The 18,976-nt window shown below is 41.0% G+C and overlaps 2 protein-coding genes across 6 annotated transcripts; one reads left to right on the top strand and one right to left on the bottom strand.

Moving 5' to 3' along the window:
* Window positions 1–436: 436 nt before the first annotated feature.
* Window positions 437–4,798, bottom strand: LOC133949690 (calcium release-activated calcium channel protein 1-like). The gene is made up of 2 exons (XM_062383641.1): window positions 4,635–4,798; window positions 437–3,036 (listed from the first exon to the last, which is right to left on the bottom strand). Exons 1-2 carry the CDS (start codon window positions 4,746–4,748, stop codon window positions 2,491–2,493), a joined length of 660 nt encoding a protein of 219 aa, XP_062239625.1. The 5' UTR covers window positions 4,749–4,798; the 3' UTR covers window positions 437–2,490.
* Window positions 4,799–8,799: 4,001 nt separating this feature from the next.
* Window positions 8,800–18,851, top strand: kdm2ba (lysine (K)-specific demethylase 2Ba). 5 transcript variants are annotated; one of them, XR_009920123.1, is made up of 11 exons: window positions 8,800–8,933; window positions 11,983–12,207; window positions 12,542–12,685; window positions 13,461–13,548; window positions 13,903–14,189; window positions 14,309–15,126; window positions 15,332–15,495; window positions 15,600–15,761; window positions 16,120–16,338; window positions 16,885–16,975; window positions 17,554–17,692. XR_009920123.1 is itself a non-coding variant. In XM_062383356.1 (10 exons), exons 1-10 carry the CDS (start codon window positions 8,880–8,882, stop codon window positions 17,733–17,735), a joined length of 2,334 nt encoding a protein of 777 aa, XP_062239340.1. In that variant the 5' UTR covers window positions 8,800–8,879; the 3' UTR covers window positions 17,736–18,851. The 5 variants fall into 5 exon arrangements, 4 of the variants coding, with proteins under 4 accessions (XP_062239340.1, XP_062239325.1, XP_062239346.1 ...); XM_062383356.1 differs by lacking the exon at window positions 16,885–16,975 and having other exon boundaries at window positions 13,461–13,547; window positions 13,911–14,189; window positions 17,554–18,851; XM_062383341.1 differs by lacking the exon at window positions 16,885–16,975 and having other exon boundaries at window positions 17,554–18,851.
* Window positions 18,852–18,976: the final 125 nt, after the last annotated feature.

Raw genomic sequence — 18,976 nt, 5'->3', positions numbered from 1 at the left:
CACAAAAAATCTCCTGTGGCCATGACTATTTTACCCAAGCTATAGCATGTGTAGATAGTATTATTTTTCATAACCATGTCTGATCACCAGATATAAACTAATGAAATTCCCACATTTGTGAGAATAAGCCAGAGGGAAATCAGTGACTTTCTGTAACTGCAGTGTTCTGCCAGATTAAGGGAAACTGTGGAAGGCTTAGCAAGATAAGCAGCCTCGGAAACACAAGAGGCCACAAGGCTGCTTGTTATGATGCACAGTCATGCTTACTGGTCATCAAGTGTAGGCTGCACTCAAACTGAATGTCCGGACACATTTCCTGTGTAGCTTCCCCTTTCTGAATTCACAGTAAAAAATCGGTTTGAGAATAAGTTTGTCTATTTTTCCTGGTATCTCTAAAGACGAAAACATGCAAATAAAAAGAAATATGACACAAAAATTATCTCAAATGTTGTGTTTTATTGAAACTGAATACAGAATCCCGAAAAGCATCTTCAGCTGCTTAAACTTAAAATACAGTATCTACAGATACTTCACTTTTTAAAACCATGCATGCAGAGAACCAGACAACTCTTTATATACAGTAACAAAAAAATATTTAAATAAATAAGCCACAAAAAAATGTAACAAAGAAACATGCTTTTGTTTGGATTGATCTGTTTGTAAAGAAGCCACGAGCAGAACATTCTCATCAGAAGTGCTTCAGAGTGACAGCAAGTGTGTCTTTATTTAACTCTTTGGGCCAAAAATCTTCAACAAACCTAATCAACAATGATTTGGTATAGTGTGATAATTTCTCTACTAATCAGCCAGTAAGTTTCTAACCCTTTATTACTCATTTGCATACTTCACGGAAACACAGTATTGTGTTCACCATCATGCCTGTGCCAAGACTAAAACTGATGTTGCAAAAAACCACATCATTAACTTGGTTTAAATACAGCATCTGGTTAAGAGTCCAAAATCACAAAATTGTGACAAAAGCCAAAATAAAGATTCAATGTTTTCTTATATAATTACAACTCATGTTAAGAGGGATTTGACTAATTTTATAATATTTAGGGATATGACTCAATGCATAAATCACCGTTCAACTCTCAAAGTTCACAATCCTTCATTTGAGTTTTGGCATCAATGAAGACAAAAAGAAAAGTAAAACAATTCAACAATGTGCCACAGGACAAAAAGAATATAACCTATATCCTACACTTTAAACCTTAACAATGTGTGAACATGCTCAAGTCTGTAAACTATGCAAACTACAAAACATACATATTTATAACCAACATTTGCAAAAAGCCATTTGAAGTCATTTGGAACTTCAAAAGAGGCTGTGAAAGAATAAAATGGTTCTAAAATGACACAACCATCGGCATAAAATGTTGCCTTTAATATTTACTGTTTCCTAACTTTAACTCTTGCTTTAAAAATAAGTTCACAGCAATAACACACATTGCAAAGAATTTCCCTGACCAGCATATTGTCCCTGTTGCCTCATATTGCACATAAAAACTGGTAGGTGTTAACATTTAAGCACAATTTTGGTATTTTTTAATCTGGGTCCTATGTTTATAAATGCAAGGGGGTAAACGAATGGTACTTCGTGGTACTAAAACAAAAGTTTTTACAAAAAGATAACACTGTAGCATTTTAAAGGTTGCTGTAAGTGCCATTCATTTACTTTACATTTGCTTTAATTGTTAAAGACCTAAACCTAAATAAAGATCTTGCATAAAGATCTTCAAAAAGATTATAAATATATTATAAAAATGGTAAAATTCCAATTGTACAGTAGACTAAAAAAAAAAACATAAGGGAAAATCAGCAAACCCCTGACACGACCAATAACAAGGGGGAAATAAAAGGTTCTCACGAGCAAGCATTAAATTCAGTGAGGATGAACATGAGTATATCAACCAAACCAAAACACTAATACATGTTTGATAAGGATGCAACTCGTTCTATAACTTTGGTTTTGAAGCCAGCAGATAGAGTTTCTAATGAAACTGAATATCCATTCATTACTAGACTGCTTATCATTTAAGAATCGTTGGGTGAGAGGTCGGGTACCTGGACAGCCTATCACAGTAAAGATAATGAAGAGGACCATTCACACCTACTGGCAATTAGGGACTTGCCAACTAATTTAGCCAGCATGTCTTTGGACAGTGGAAGATAACCAGTGTACCCAGATAAACTCAGGCAATAATGGGGAGAGCATGCAAACTCCCCACATAAAAGACCCTGGTAAAGCCTTTTCAACGGAATTAATTCACATGAACACTGAAAAGAATTTCTGGCCTGAAAAAGAAGTGCACTTTTACTTTACTGCCATTGTTTGTCTGTGATCATGCATTATCCATAAGGGGATTGACCTGAAATGCTGAACAGATAAGGCTGGCAATTTCAGAAAAAACAGCTGAGCACAGTTCATCAAAAGCTATAAGAGGAGATTTCAAAATAAAAGTACTGCTGTGTGCTGACTGGCTGTCATCAAGGGAAATTAGCAACTGCCTTCAGCTCTTCGTTGTCCGGCCGGTGGTCCAGCTGGTCCTGGAGCCGAATGACCTGCTCCAGCTCTCGGATCTGTCGGTCCGTCTTGTGACTAACGAGCGTGCGGTAAAAGTGGACGGCGAACACAATGAAGACGATTCCAAACGGCACCATGATGCAAGTGGAGGCGATGGCTGCAGCCTGGCCAGAACTTATGGTGCCGTTTACTTCTGATTTGCTTCTGAGGGGTAAGAACTTCACCCAGCACAGGAGCATCACCTCCGTAAGGAACAGGAGGGTGCCGATGACTGTGGAGAAAGCCCAGGCCAGTTCTATGTGGTGGTGCATCCGCTCGTGGGGAGACTCGTGGACAGAGTTGAGGTTGTGAACGTTGCTGACAGCCTCAAGGTTAGGGAGGATGCAGGTGCTGATCATGAGGGCAAAGAGGTGAACTGCAACCAGAACTGTGGTGCAGGCACTAAAGGCTATGAGCAGCCCGGGAGGATACTCATGCTCCGGTTCCAACTGGACCTCCACCATAGCAACCTGGTAAATAAAAACAGCGAGGCATTAACAACATTTTATAAACAGTAGGTTTTCATGAATAAACACAGTGGCAGATATCTGCACCGATCTAACTCCACTGGAATGGTATCATCACTGGTAGTAACTGTACGGAAATCATCTATCTGCAATTAAATGTAGTTATTATTAATTGTTGCATTTTTTGCTTTATTTTGAAACTTGTCTTTCATTCAGTCCATTTCAAACTTCGATAGTTTGGAAATATATATTGATTTAGGCTGTTGCCATTATCATCAATGCTGAAAAACAGGACTGATACACACCTAAAATAACTTTACTCCACCTATTGACTGAACATACATGAAAACTACCAACTGCACGGATACAATTATTTAATATCTTAAATTATTTAACCCAGAGTGTATCAGTAACACAATAAACACGGCTGTTGTTAAAGGTAAATGCTCAATGAGAATAATTAATGAGCTTTTTTTCTACAATGAGAAAGGGCATATCAATGGCAGCTATTAATCCAACTGTACGGAAATCATGTATCTGCAATTAGATATAGTTATTATTAATTGTTGTATTTTTTGCTTTATTTTGAAACTTGTCTTTCATTCAGTCCATTTCAAACTTCGACAGTTTGGAAATATAAATTGATTTAGGCTGTTGCCATTATCGTCAATGCTGAAAAACAGGACTGATACACACCTAAAATTACTTGACTCCGCCTAATGAGTGAACATACATGAAAACAACCAACTGCACGGATACAATTATTTAATATCTTTAATTATTCAACCCAGATTGTATCAGTAACACAATAAACACGGCTGTTGTTAAGGTAAATGCACAATGAGAATAATTAATGAGCTTTTTTTCTACAATGAGATAGGGCATGTCAATGGCAGCTATTAATCCAATGAAATGTAACCATACAAATCTTCACACAAGTGTTTCATTGCATGTTTAACAATATGAGACAAACTTTTATCTGACGACCAAAAAAACATGAGCCAAATACACTTTTTCCAAATTCAGCATTTTACTTTTTACTACTATTATAATGATGTGTGGTTGTGAGGGGGTAACATCCCAGGTGGAACTATTATAACACCTTGTTGCACATGATATACTACTTAAAACAGTAGCTTGCTTTTTATTGTATATTAATTGGATTGGTGTAGATGTGAATATAGCGTAATGGTTTGGATGTGTCAGCACGATGCTGCTTTGCGGTCTACTTGTTGTGGCGGAAGGTGACCCTACAGGACTAAGTTGGGGGTGAGTTGGCAAACTCTGTGAAGTTTGCACCAACTGGTTACTTGACCAGATCTTCAGATTGTTGCGCTGCTTTGCACCGTGAGATCTGTCTGAAAGCACGGTGAGGGGGGAGTTCACCTTTTGTTTCCTGGAGTTACTTTTGTAAGGAGTTAATAAACAATCATAACACGTTATCACACAGGAGCGGTGGTTCGGCCTGAGCAGGTTAAAACGAGCATCTGCGTCACATTTACTCTGTGTGTGGGTGTGTGTGTGTGTGTGGGGGGGGGGGGGGGGGTTGTTGGGTCGAACTTCGCTGATGTGTTCACGGGAACAAGAGGCGGTGAACTCACCATGGCGAAGCCGGAGAGCAGAGCCGAAGTTCGGCTGGTGGCCTTCAGCTTGGCTCGGCTCAGGTAGAGTTTCCTCCAGGACAGAGCCTGTAACGAGTGCTCGTTCAAACTCATTCCGACAGAGAGTTGCTCGGAAAGTCACCGCTTTGCCTTTGTCCAGGTCAATCTGAGCTCCGGCTGGAGGTCGCGGCTCGACACGCGGATCTAATGTTCACGCAGGAGAAGAGTTTCCACTCAGTTAACCCTCAATACAAGTAGGTTGTGAAAAAAGTGGCTGTCAAACTATGTGGAGACTTTCCTGCAGCAGCTGACTGGCAGGAAACACGACATACCCACAATCCACCGCTCCTCCTCTCAGCGCACCTCCTTACGCCCGCAGCTCAAACTGACATTCTGCGCCTGTTTTCCACTGAGAATACGTCCCCAACGTAGAGCTGGCTAATGCAATCGTATCAATAATTAAAGCTTAATCCTTTTCATCCTCAGCAATATAACAAGAGCCTAATGTCGATGTAATGCTCACGAGGAGGCAGAACACATAACTGATCCACCCTTGATTAGTAAAAAGGTTTTTCTGTTGATCAAGTGTCATAAAATCTGTCTTTATGATTCGTTATGAGCCAAGTTCAACCCATGAATCTGGATTATTTTTTTTGTCAAATATGTAATAAATGTGATATTAAACCCAGCATTACTATGTATTTCATCAAGGAGCAGTCATACAATAAAAACAATATTTAAAGTGTGCAATATCTCTTTCAAATAAATAATAATGTGACATCTATCTTGATGATTATTGATATAGACTGATCCTTTTGACCATATTGTCCCGCTCTTCCCCAACATTAAGCATAACTGTGTAATCCGGTTTTATTTCAACAGGAAATGGCTTAACACTGATGCTCACACACTTCCTGAGTGTGAGCGTCTCACTTCCTGAGAGTAAACCCAGTGACCAACACCACTATACAAACATATACAGTGTTTGTATAGTGGTGTTGTCATTCACTGGGTTTACTCTCAGCCCTTTTAATGACACTATGGGGACATTGATTTTAGACCTAAAGTCAGAGCGACTTGGAGAAAACACACAGAATCTAACTGAAGTCTGGTGGGGACTTTCCTTTCAATCATTCTATAGTTCCTTAGTTGCCATGTTGTCATTCTCTGTCAAATCATTACATTTAAGTTTCACACCCTTACAGATATTAATGAAAACTGTGAGCCTGTTTTGACGAAAAAACAATTTAACCTACATTTGACATTGTTAACAGCAAGCAAATTCAAAATACTAATGAACTACATTAGTGATGGCTCCTATGCCACTGGGGAGTGTGTTCAAAGAAATACAAAATGTTATGACTCATAATATATTTGAGCTAAATGTTAATTCAATTTATTGCAAAACTATGCTTGGAGGTTGAGGTGGTTTGTTAGCCCATATCTCACTGAGGCAAACAACCCATTGTTCCGTGTGTTTTTTTTATGTGACCAAATCAGAGAGTGTGACAGTCTGGTTCAAAAGTTTGAGGATTTGACACAACATGGCTCCACTGAAATCCAAGAAATGGAGTGCATCTACTTCCACCACAGTAGCATCATCATCAGCTATTTATGTTTCCTTTTCCCTACTTACATCAATTGAATATTACTTGACAACTCATTTATATCATCTGTCTCCACAGAACAATACATACACAGATTTATTTGACAGTAGCTGGGGTGAACTCAAGCATACACACATCCACAGACAGACAGTGCATTTAATCAAAGTTAAACACTCAGAGTGTATTTCCGTTGAGGCTATGCAGCAGCACTGGAGACAGTTGGCCACGGGTTTTGCAGACCTTCCTGTGTTCACACCTCAAAGATCAAGGTAACCGCTATCTAAGACACATGCACAACTTATTGTCAATAAGCATCTTTCTATAATCTGGTTCAGTTTTCTTGGACATCTGCTTGAGAATAAAGAAGCTACATTTATCACTGTGGAATGAGTGGGCAGGGAAAAATATAGTGAGGAACGTCATGGCAGTCGTTCACCACCTGAGGGCTCACAATCACAACATATCCTATGGGCAGAATCCCCACCCCTCAAAAAAAAATTATGTTGAGAAAATACCTTATTTTATAGTTAAGAGCATTTAAAAGTAATGTGTCATCCATGCTTGCTTTTCTGTACATGCAAACCTATATGCATGTGTGTGTGCTTCTCATTAACAACGGCAAACTGAAATGCAACGGTTTGAGAACATTCTTTACAGATTATCCATAACATGTCTCTCATTGAATCCAATGTGTTGCCTATCGTTTCTAATTAGTTTTGAGCACAGCGATGTCTGATTTCACTCCCAAACACATCTCTGCAGATTGAACACCACTCCCTCATATCCTGTGATACAGCTCATCTTGTTGACTCAAAGCCTCTACTGTGTCGGGGTCTGGATTTAGTCCTGTTTCAAAAATAATATGAATATGTTTGTATAAGGAAAAATGAAACACAGTGCAGCCTTGAGAGAGCATGCATACAGATAAAAGCATTTATTTCAATTGCACTCATTATGTCAAACCCCTTGAGATGTACCATCTTGTTTTCGAGGGTCCTAACATAAACCACAATCAATACATTCCAAAATAGAAAAACAGTTATCAAAATAGTAGCAGAAGAAGGAAAAACAAACACAAAAACAAAAACAAACGGAAACAAAACTATTTTATGAATGATTTCAGTCAACAACTATGAACTCATGAACAGTTGAGTGTGAGTGAATCACCACATACAACCAGGTATAATATTCATGCATAAAATAGACTGCATCTATTTATATAGATGAAATGATATACATACAGCTTCATTGATCTTCCATCTCTAAATGAGAGGACAGGGCATAGTTCAACATATCAAGTGAGGAAGTGGACATAATATAAGCAAAGAGCCTCATTTGATCATTTGAAAGGAACACAATGCTGTTTTGAATAAGAAGGATAATTGAAGTGACTATATTTGAATATCAGTTACAACCAGTGACATTTAGAGATGGCCATCCAACAGTTATGAGTGAGAAGAGGACATACGTATAAAATTGGCCCATTTACCCTTTTATTAAATAAAAAATAACCTGTTCATCTTGAGACGAAATCACTTTTCATATAAGGCGAAGGAACACTGACGTTTCCCACGACATGGTGGTTATATAACTGTTTCGCTGCACGAGATGTTCTTGATCAATCCCCAGATGCCGCCAAATCACATCATGTTCACACCACACAGTGACCGACATGATCCAGTATGATATCACACAGTTCACTCACGAGTAAGTCAATGGCATATCTCTTGGTTGATTGGATCTGAAACTAAACAACGTCAAAGAGCTGATTCACGTTTGACCTGAGGGTCTTTATCAATATGAGATCATTAGTGTAGGCGGTGTTTTATTTATTTTTTCAGAGGGATTAAATGTATTTGAGGTTATCGTGTTGAATATATGATGGCAAATCTGGTATGTGACACCGGCTGATATTTTAATTATTGATGTTAAATATACGGCAGCCATCTGCTCCTGTCCTCAGCTAAAACACCTCCTCAGCACCACTGAGGTTTCTGACTGACTTTTAACATTTTTAACAATGAGCATTAACATGTAAACACCAGGAGTAATTACATAGCTAGTAAAGCCACACATAATGTCAGGTAAACCCTCTCAAAGGCCTGTCAGCTGAGTGCGTGACTAACACACACATTTGGGGATTAAGATGTCAAATAAATAAAATGGATCTTTGAAGAATTAACCTGTACGGTCTTACAACACCGAGCTGAAGCCAACACACATGTGTAAAAGTGAATCATCTTGTTCTACCTGCTCGTCTTCATTTCCGGTTGCATCGATGCTGCATTTATAGCACACGTAAATACGTAAGTTAGTGTATTACAACGCTTTAGTGTTGTAATACACTAATGTACATCAACCATATATTTTACTCTTTTATTAGCTATGCCCAAAAACATGCTATGTAGGTGTAATAGCTATTATAGTGTCGAAGAACCATATGTGTCCTATATGATGGGAGTGGATTAGGTGAGCATGAAGGTAGTGTTTCCCGCTGTCAGTGAACGCAGCACGGTGCACACAGCTAGCACCATGAGCTAGCAGCTGCCCGTGAGGAGCAGGGAGGGCGGAGCTGCGCGAGCAGCGTTCAGCCATGTTAGTTTTCTGTGCCGTCCACAAACGATGAGACAGAGGAGCCATGGCCTTGTCATTGAGCGGAGACGATGAGGAATATGATTCAGAGTCCGAGCAGGTCAGAGCGCCTACATTTCATACCGTCACCTCTCTGCGCTGCCTGTCCTGTTTTCGCGATGTGCCGTGGGGCTGAAAGCTTCGTGTGGGAGCTGAATGTCGTGTTTTCTCCCTCACTGGCTTCAGGTTAACGTGCGGTTCTCAACCCGCTGCCCCTTCTTGTGTTGTGGTCACATGGAGGGAAAGGAGGGGAACGCTGTTTTATAAACGTTAGCCCGGTTCCGGAGAGGAGCCGCTAGCTGGACATTTAACATAGATAACACGGGGTTAAATGGAGCTAGTCATCAGAGCTGATAGCGCTCAAAACACGCCGCGTCCTCTCCTTCTCCTCGGACACCATCTGTCATGCTTCACCGCAACTGACCCATTTCTGTAGTGACCACCTCTGAGCACCTCCATGCCCTGAACTTCACAGACTCCTGTCCGTGCACAGAGCCTCACTGACCTCCTGCTAGCTGCACGGCTAACACAGCCCATGCTAGCCGAAGCTGTGATTTGCCCCCGTCCCCCCACATCTCTTCCTGGGGAAAGCGTTTTGTTGTCGACCAGTGTCCTCACACTTGTTAAAGTTGCCCCACCACTCTGTGTCTTTAAGAAGGCTTTGGGCTACATGTTGTGGGAGCAGGGGCTGAGGAGGGGGATGGGGAGCTGGAACAATGAAGTGGCTCTACTTTCTGTTGGGTTCCCAAACTGGGTCCCAGTGACCCCGGCAAAAAAGTATGATTGGTTTGATTTGAACAGTTTGTGTTCCACTTGTTTTATACGTTTTTTTGTCCACATGTTGCTGTTGATTCTGTCCAGAGGTCCCACTTCTATTGGACTAACTTGTATAATATCAGATCCATCTGTATTGGGGTCCAAGGAATGATTGGTTTCGAAAATACCTTTTATGGGATATTGCAAAAGCCTCCACTGGTCACTTGGCCTGTACTATTCAGGAGAAACATGAGAAGTGTTGACATGAGAGCCAGCTCCTTGTGCTTACACAATGTTTATACCCACACCACCCATTAACGGTTCCTCATCACAGACAGAGGGTTGTTTTGACACATTGTTGGAGAGACACTTTTTTTTAATCTGTGTCAAGGACCCCACTGTACATGAGCAGCAGATGATGGGAGCCTTGTGACTCCCCCCACCCCACCCCACACACACTGAAATCCACGCTGAAGCCGGAGTCAGAAGACTGTGCTCAGAATATAGGCCATGTTTTTGTTCTTAGGCCTCAGAAACCAATCCCAAATTCCTGACATAGTACTGCAGAGAGTTACAGTAAAGACGGGTCAGGTGATAGTTGCTTTGGGGATCATGCTCTGCACAGTGGGCCCAGGCAGGCTCCATTTGTATGTAGCCTCACTTACTATCAGCTACTCATTAAGTAGCCAGGTAGAGGTCAGAGATTGTTCAGGGAGTGGAAGGTACCCTGCACTTAGTTCCTCAGACACTGTGATCAGAGACGCTGCAAACCTGATCTCAAATTTTCTGTTAAGATAACAGTTGTAAGACAACAGCAAAATCATGAGGCCGCTGGACTTAAAAAGCAGTTTCTGATGTTGACAGTCACAGAAGCAGCAGCAGCAGTTCTATCTGTGATGTCACCCGTGTCACTTCCATATTTCCATGGTAGTCAGATGGATTCATGGAAATCTGCCTTTGTGTTTTGATTAAATGTTAAATCAGCATCAGCAGGCCAAGACCAGCATATTGTTTTTGAGAAAAATATTCTGTTGTAAACAAACTCCACAATCTAAAGTTGTAGTTTTCCTTAAACCACTCTTTCCGAAACCCTCCTGAGGTGCTAAGAAGAAAAGTTTGTTGGGTAAACATGAAACAACTTGTTCTGACTAAATCAGGGAAACATTAATGTCCTGCTGAGAAGGCAGTTTTTCCCCCACATAACATTTAAGAGCATATCATCATTAGGCTTGATGGAATGTCTTGTTCTCTCTCCACAATGTTATACATGTTCAACCTGCCAGCAGCTCTCTAGCATTACTATGCACAAATTAAATCAACATGCTCTTGAAGGTTATTTTTAATACTCGTGTATCATACATTTGAACAGTGATAACTGCTCCTATAGCCACTTAATGAGTAGTGTGTGGGTTGTGTGTAGACACTACGAGTAGTTGATATTAATAGATGACACTTTCTTGCACTCATCTGTTCAAACAGTTGCCCACCAGCAAGGCAAATGTGTTGCCACGGTAACCTCTCCTGCTAAAACAAGAACCCATGTAATGTTCTATGATTCGTCTTGTTTTCAATGTGCTGCAGAATCCTACCATGGCAACAGGAAAGAGTCTAAAAATAAATATGAGAAAATCACAAATTAGAATTTGGGGTCATTGATTCAAAAAGCTAAGTGCTGTGTGTTTGTGTGCATGTGTGTGCGGGGGGGTGCTGCGTCTTCTCCCTTGTACATTTTTAGGAGGTTAATCATAGTGTTACCTTCTCTTTCATTTACTCCCATGAGTCACTCATACAGTGCATGGGTGTATTCTCACAGAGTGTCAGAGCTCAAGAAGCGGCAGCCGAGGGGCAGGTTGACAGATAGATTCCTTCATCGTTTAGTCTTTGCCGTTTTAGATATTAATATTTACAGCTTAACTAATTTGTTAATTGATTACCTGATCAACTAAAAATTATTTTACGATCGTATTTATTTTGTTTTGATAAATAATTCAAACTTGTTTGTTATAGGTAACAATATTCTGTTATTTGCTGATTTATATCTTTATAAACTGAGAATTTCTGTCTTGCTTAGTGTTAATTGACAATGTAATAATATTAATCAAAAATCAAAATGATTGTTTGAGCCTGACAGATATTTCTACGGTAGTATTTGTTGGACATGCTAATATGAACCATAACAATTTCTGCCTCAGTAGCTCAATACATATAAGCTGACTTAGCATGTCGCATTATCTTGCTGAACGATCCTTGTCACAAAGGATGAGACAGCACAAATGTGTCCCCCCTCCACTGAGAGAGAGGCTCTGAACTTTCTCATCTTAATCTCACTTTCAGTCTCTCTATTTGTCTTCCAGCAGCGGGCAGCCAACCGGCCAAAGCCCAAGATGGGGACGACGTCAGCGGTTAAGCTGCCGTCCAACCGCAGCACGTCCGGCGCCAGGCGCAGGAGGACGCGCTGCCGAAAGTGCGAGGCATGTCTGCGGACCGAGTGTGGAGAGTGTCACTTCTGCAAGGACATGAAGAAGTTCGGAGGGCCGGGGCGCATGAAGCAGTCCTGCATTATGAGACAATGTATTGCGGTAAGTCAGTAGTAGGAGAGTTGTAGATTAATAGAAGTACTTATAGTGTTAAAGCATTTACCTGATTTTTCAATAATAGGTCTGAGGAGAGTTGCATGAATTGTAAACACACTCCTGGTGTAAATATAAAGTATTTAAAGGGCCCCTTCAAGGGTAAATATAACAATTTGTAATAATAATAATACAATTTAGATAATTACGCACTAGTGAAAACATCACAAGGATTACTTTATATTCTATATCTGCAAATCGATCCCTTTAACCTAAAGCCTACATACCGAACCTTTTAAATGTATTTATTCCTACTATTTTTGTCTGTTCTTAATTCATACAGCCCGTCCTGCCTCACACGGCGGTGTGTGTAGTGTGTAAAGAGGCCGGCAAGGAGGACACACTGGAGGAAGAGGAGGACAAGTTCAACTTTATGTTGATGGAGTGCTCCATCTGCAACGAGATCGTCCACCCTAACTGCCTCAAGGTATGGAGGGTCAGGCTGGGAACAATGGAAACACTCCACCTCCGTCAAGCCATTCACATAGCGACTCATCTGTTATAAAGCAGTATTGCCAGCTCATAGAAACGTAATGTGAGTGACTCAGAGGATAGGGCTGTAGTCACTGAAGGTAAATGGAAATAGTTTTGTTTACACAACTCTGAACGCTCGTCAGGTTTATGTGACTCAGTGGTTTTTTTATGGTTCAGGTATGACAATATCATGTTTGAGGACTTGACTAATTGTACCTGGATAAAACGTGTACGTAATGAGAGTTGAGCTCATTACCTTTTAAAAGGGCGTGTGAATGTATCTCTTTACTGAAACATTTCTTCAGATAAAGGCCTAACAAAATGTAAAGAAGAACACACCCTGTTAATAGCTGTTATTTAAAAAACACAACAGGTTGTTGCTAGCATCGTCTTGGTCGAACCAGTTTTTCAAACATGAACTGTCTAGTTGTTTTGCAGCATGCAACAACTTAGATATTATATAATTCAGACACTACAGCCGTCTAGATTTCCATATTCAAGACCCTAAAGTAGGATTCTACTTCCCTTTTCTATTGAATGCGTGAGGCAGGAGTCTGTGTTTTGACTAAGGCTGCGGTTAAACTAAGCTGACCTGCCTAACAGGCACCACATCACAGTGTTCGCTTTCACTTCCCTCCAACGGTTTGTGTTAAACTGTACACAGGAATCCTTTTGAAAACTCGTTGTTCTTGTTGACAATCTGTCTTGTTTCCTCGTTGATTTGTTAGGTGAGCGACGCGTCGGGGGTGGTGAACGATGAACTCCCCAACTGCTGGGAATGTCCCAAATGCAACCACGCTGGGAAAAGTGGAAAAGTGAGTGCAAAATGTGTGTGAGTCAGATTGTTAATATTAAGTAACAGTGTGGTCAGGAAGTATTTTCAGTCACAAGACAATTAGTTATACAGATTTGATAATTTCCTTGGATTTGGCAATTCATACAGTTTAAAAGAGTTTTTTTGTTATTCAGAGTATGTGTTTTTAGTTTGCCACTTCCTGTTTATACTTTTCTAGTTTGTGAAAGTATTTCACATGTGACTGTTTGGCACGGAAACAGGAAACAACTTTTGGTTTCAGCGATTAGTGTATTAAACCTCAGGATTGTAGCACAGCTTATCTTGTCGCCATAGGCTAAAGGTATAAAGTTGTCTCGCAATTTTGTCCCCTTTGGCATTGAAGCAAAAAAGGGGCCCAGGCTTCAAGTACGCCTCCAACCTCCCCGGCTCTCTGCTGAGGGAACAGAAGCCTGTGAAGGAGGAGGGAGACGTGTCCTCAGCAGCCAAGAGGAGAACAGACAGAGAGGAGACGCCCAGGTACAGACCTGAGGAGTCTCTACACCGACAGCCGCCACTACTCTCTCCCAGCAGCCTGCCCAGGCCCAGGCCTGAGGACAAACTGAGGAAGAAGAGGAAGCTGTTTGATGATGATGATGAGGATGATCTCAGTGTGAGGAAGAAGGTTGGCATTATGCACAGCGTGACTGATTTAATTTTTCTGTCTTTTTTTGTAAAACCAGTAAATGTGTTTGTGGATAATTCCAGTTGCACCAAAGTAATTCTGCTATTTTTGTTCAACAGGAAAAGTCAGATGACCCTTATTTTTCCAAACTTCTGCGCCATATCAAAACAGAAGAGGAGGACGAAGACGCATATGAGGAAGAAGACGAAGAAGGAAGGGATCCTCAATTCCGGATTGGCGTAGAAAGGAAACGGCGATTAGGAGAAGCTGAAGAACAAGGAGCTGAAAGGGAATCAAAGAATGAACTTTTGAATCCCTGCATTAAAACGCCTGTTGGAGACAGTGACCAGTCTCACAGCAGCTCTCCGCAGGCAGGCCCGAGCAGTGAGGGCGGAAGTGAGACACAGGAGAAAGGTCCGCGTCCTAAAGCTCGCCGCAAGCGGCGGTTGCCCAACAGAGAGCTGAGCCGAGAACTGAGCAAAGCACTGAACCAGGAAATCCAGAAGACGGAGGACTGCCTGGCGAACGAGAACCGCCAACCCCTCAAGGTGGAGCCAGAGACGGAAAACGAGGAGCCCAAGAGGTTGTTCCGCAACGGTAATGAACTTGGGGATCAGAGGCCACACCTCAAGACCAAAGAGATGAACGGGACCCCGTGGGAGCTGCGGCACTTCTACCCGAGTCAGATCACTCCACTAGGTTTCAACCGGAGCACGCCGACCAACCGCCCAGTGCCACCACGCTCCCCACCCAAGTGTGTCCAAATGGAGCGGCACGTCATTCGCCCTCCTCCGATCAGTCCGCCTCCCGACAGACTGCCTCTTAAAGACAGTAAAATGCACATCATACAGCGGGAGATCTGGATGAAGATCTTTCACTACCTCACACACCAGGAGCTGTGTGTCTGCATGAGAGTTTGCAAGACATGGAACAGATGGTAAATTCAAGCTAACATTTTTATATTCAAAATTACATTTCAAAGAAGATTTCAGAAAAAATTAAATTGCTGCACGTAATGCAAAAATGTTTTACTTTTGTTAAGCGTGAGGGAGCAATGAAAGCTTATTGATTCTGGTGCTGTGCTTTGAGAGAGTAACACAGAGACATAACATGCAACACAAACCTGTGTGTCTGATGTTTAGGTGTTGTGATAAGAGACTGTGGACAAAGATCGATCTGAACCGCTGCACCTCCATCACTCCACTCATGCTGAGCGGGGTTATCCGCCGACAGCCACTTTACCTGGACCTCAGCTGGACAAATATTTCAAAGAAACAATTAAGCTGGCTTATCAATCGTTTGCCAGGTACACAACTTTGAGTGATTTCTGATCTATTAACAACAAAAAAAGTATATTCTTTGTTTCACTTGTTTTGCATCTGTAATTTAAAGCCCTGCTGTGTCTTTCAGGTCTGCGCGTGTTAAAGTTGTCTGGGTGCTCTTGGGCTGCTGTGTCTGCGCTCTGCACCTCCAGCTGCCCTCTGCTGCGCACCCTGGATGTCCAGTGGGTGGAGGGACTTAAAGATGCACAGATGAGGGACCTCCTGTCACCCCCCACAGACAACAGACCAGGTAACTCAGAGGGCCGACAAAGCTCAAGTGCAACTTTACTGTGTGAGTGCACCGCTGTCCCCGTTTTGTGACTGATTTGAATAGAATTGTTCAACGATGCAACTTTAATTTAGACACTCCTTCTATAATGTAAGGGTTAGAATCCTTATATAGTAACAAAATAGTTTATGAGAGAGTGGCTCGACTTAATTGTAGGTGATGGATTAATCATTGTGGTTAACTTTGCTCTCCAAAGACTTTCAAAAGGAAGTTTACTTCAGAACATACTGCGAGGGACTCCTTGCACATATCTTTGTAGTTCATCCTGCACCTGTTGACCAAAACTGATGGGTGATATTTGTATGTGACTAACTGACAGGTCAGCTGGATAACCGCTGCAAGTTGCGGAATGTTGAGACCCTGCGGCTGGCGGGGCTGGACATCACAGACACATCTTTACGTCTCGTCAGTCGGCAGATGCCTTTGCTGTCCAGGCTGGACCTGAGTTACTGCAACCACATCAACGACCAGTCAGTCAACCTACTGACAGCAGCGGGGACCACGACCAGAGACTCTCTAACAGAAATCAACCTGTCTGGTGAGAAACGGGAGTTTAAGAATACACAGGCACGATTACAGGAGCTGCTGGGATGTAAATAACATACAGATCTGACACGGTATGATCCAGAAGATTTTCCTGGGCGGTCAACAACATCAGTTTTTTAGGGAATCCCGATTGATCTTGTTCTGCTTTTCCCAGAGTTCAGTTTGTGGGAGGTACATCCTCAGTAAACACTGAGTCAGCAACAGATAAACAGATAAAAATAATGAAGCCAAATTACAGCCCAAAAATTGTTAGGTTTAAAATTCCTGGTTGAAAACACTGACCTGTGTTAAGGCTTTTATTTTGGAGCAAAAGGGTAACTTAATCCTCAACTTAAAAGATATAACGAGGAATTAATCAAATAAACCCATCTTTTATCTCATATTTACATCTGGACTATTTCTACCGTGACATTTAAACTATCTTCCAAAAGACATGTCAAAGAATACTCTTCCACAGATTGTACTTAAATTGCAGCCTGAGGTGAAAAAATGTATAGTTGGCTACCTGGGAAACTAACTAACTGACTACCTTTGGCAGGAGCAACAGAAAACAGGCTGTGCCCTCGCTGTTGAACACAGTGTCCGTGTGGCAACTGCAGAGGGAGTGTTGTTATATGAAAGTAGATAAGGTAAATCACAGCTGATTTTAACCCCCTAATAACCTGAATGCTATGAGCTGCACTTCATTGCTCAAAGCAAATACACTCCTAGAATAAAGAAAACACCAATTAATTGAGCTTACACCAGAAAGAAGAGTGAATATTTGAAAGGCACTCATTAGAGTGTATAACTCGCCCAACCGTCACCTTCAATATAATTGAGCCGCAACAAATTGCACACACTTATTGCTTTCACCCTCTAAAACCCTGGATCTGCCCCAAAATTATAACAGGCTCTGTCTTGTCTGTGTCCCATCATTTGTAGTTTTGTTTTGACAAACAAATCAACAGCTGGGGTTGAAAACATAACCTAGTTGCTGGACATTTTGAAATAATATATCACTTGTCTCACATTGGTGTATTTTAGGCTCAGATTTGATCATTTGGATTTTTTTTAAATGCTGACACATTTAAAATTGATTTAAATAATGTACATTCTCTTTGAGATGTTGTACCTTTCTCCTCAAGAAAAGACGAGAATAACTTGCACATCCCTTTTTAAGTATGAGGCTTGTGACTGACTCTTGTTTTCTTCGTTTTCTTTTCAGTTTGTAACCGCGTCACAGACCATTCCCTTAACTTTTTCAAGCGGTGTGGAAGCATCTGTCAGATAGACCTTCGCTTTTGCAAGCAGGTGACCAAGATGGCCTGCGAAAGGTTCATCGCAGAGATGTCTGTGAGCGTGCCGTTCAGACTGAAAGAGGAGAAACTGCTGCAGAAGACAAGCTAGTTCCCAACGGAAAAACAATGATCAAAAAACTGTCTTTGCACTTAATGGAACAATTTTGTTTTCTAGACCGATCCCTATGATAGGTCTCTGGGTCAGTTTGACGGTCAACTCAAAGAGACACATTTGTGGACAGAGACCTGAGATGGACTCATATTAGAAGGTGATATACATTCACTGGATGGACAAACGGCATGCATGTATTTATGTTGAGATTGTACTTTTTATAAAGACGTTGCTTGTAATTGACGGTTGGGTTGTTTATTTTTAATCTTAAAATATTCGCAAACCCAGTATTTTTATACGAGCATCATTTCATGAGTTTACAGTGTCTCAGGAGCTAAATAGCACAGAGAGACTGTGACGTGAACTGAAACATGTCCCCTTCCTCTGTTTGACTTCAAACGCAATGTGTCTCCTTTGTGCCAAAATCTGTACTTGACATCAGTGTAATTTATCAGAATCAGAGAGAGAGAAAAAACATGTACAGTAATAAATATCTGACTAAATTGTCATTCAAATAACATCCCAAATATTTAGAATGTTTATCAAGAATAAGAGAACAAACTTCATTTTCCTGTTACACCCTCATGTCTTCAGTTTCCTAAATACTTCTATGAACTGTTAAGTGTTGGTGTTGGATGGGTTTTTCATCAACATTTCAACATTAATTTATTGTTTCTTTTTTTATTACAGTTTGTATTTATTCATTAATTAAGTCGTTTGACACAGAGGTCTCACAGAGCGGGTTCAAATAATGCTTGCAAATAATTTATGGAGTTGCGGGTGGGTGGGTTGGAGTCTGTTGCAGCACACACTTGGTGGGTTTAGCACCAGAATTTGAGTCACAGTAAACAAGTGACTCACCTCACCCTGACTTTCAGTGATGCGGTCAACCCCACATATCTGGCTCTCTATATAAGTATCTAAATAAGACCATTGCAAATAACTCATTTGCAAACATTTTAAAGGTGAAATAAACCTCCATACAGTAGGTGTTGTGTGTATTTTGGGTGTTGTGCTGTAATCTTATCACCTCAAGTGAATGTGATGTTTATATTTGTAAATTCAAAAACTGAAGTGCTAAAAATGCATTAAAGTAACTCATTTGTATCAACATCGAGTCTGCAGTTTGATATTTATATATTCTGATGAAATTGAGATGTCTTTGAATATCTGAGGTATGCACAGCAATGGTTCCCTCATTTTTTGACTTATCACAACCGCAAAGGGTGTTGTATTAC

This window comes from Platichthys flesus, chromosome 3 (genome assembly GCF_949316205.1).
Source record: "Platichthys flesus chromosome 3, fPlaFle2.1, whole genome shotgun sequence".
NCBI classification, from domain to species: Eukaryota; Metazoa; Chordata; class Actinopteri; order Pleuronectiformes; family Pleuronectidae; genus Platichthys; species Platichthys flesus.
This window is presented reverse-complemented; position numbering and strand designations above follow the sequence as displayed.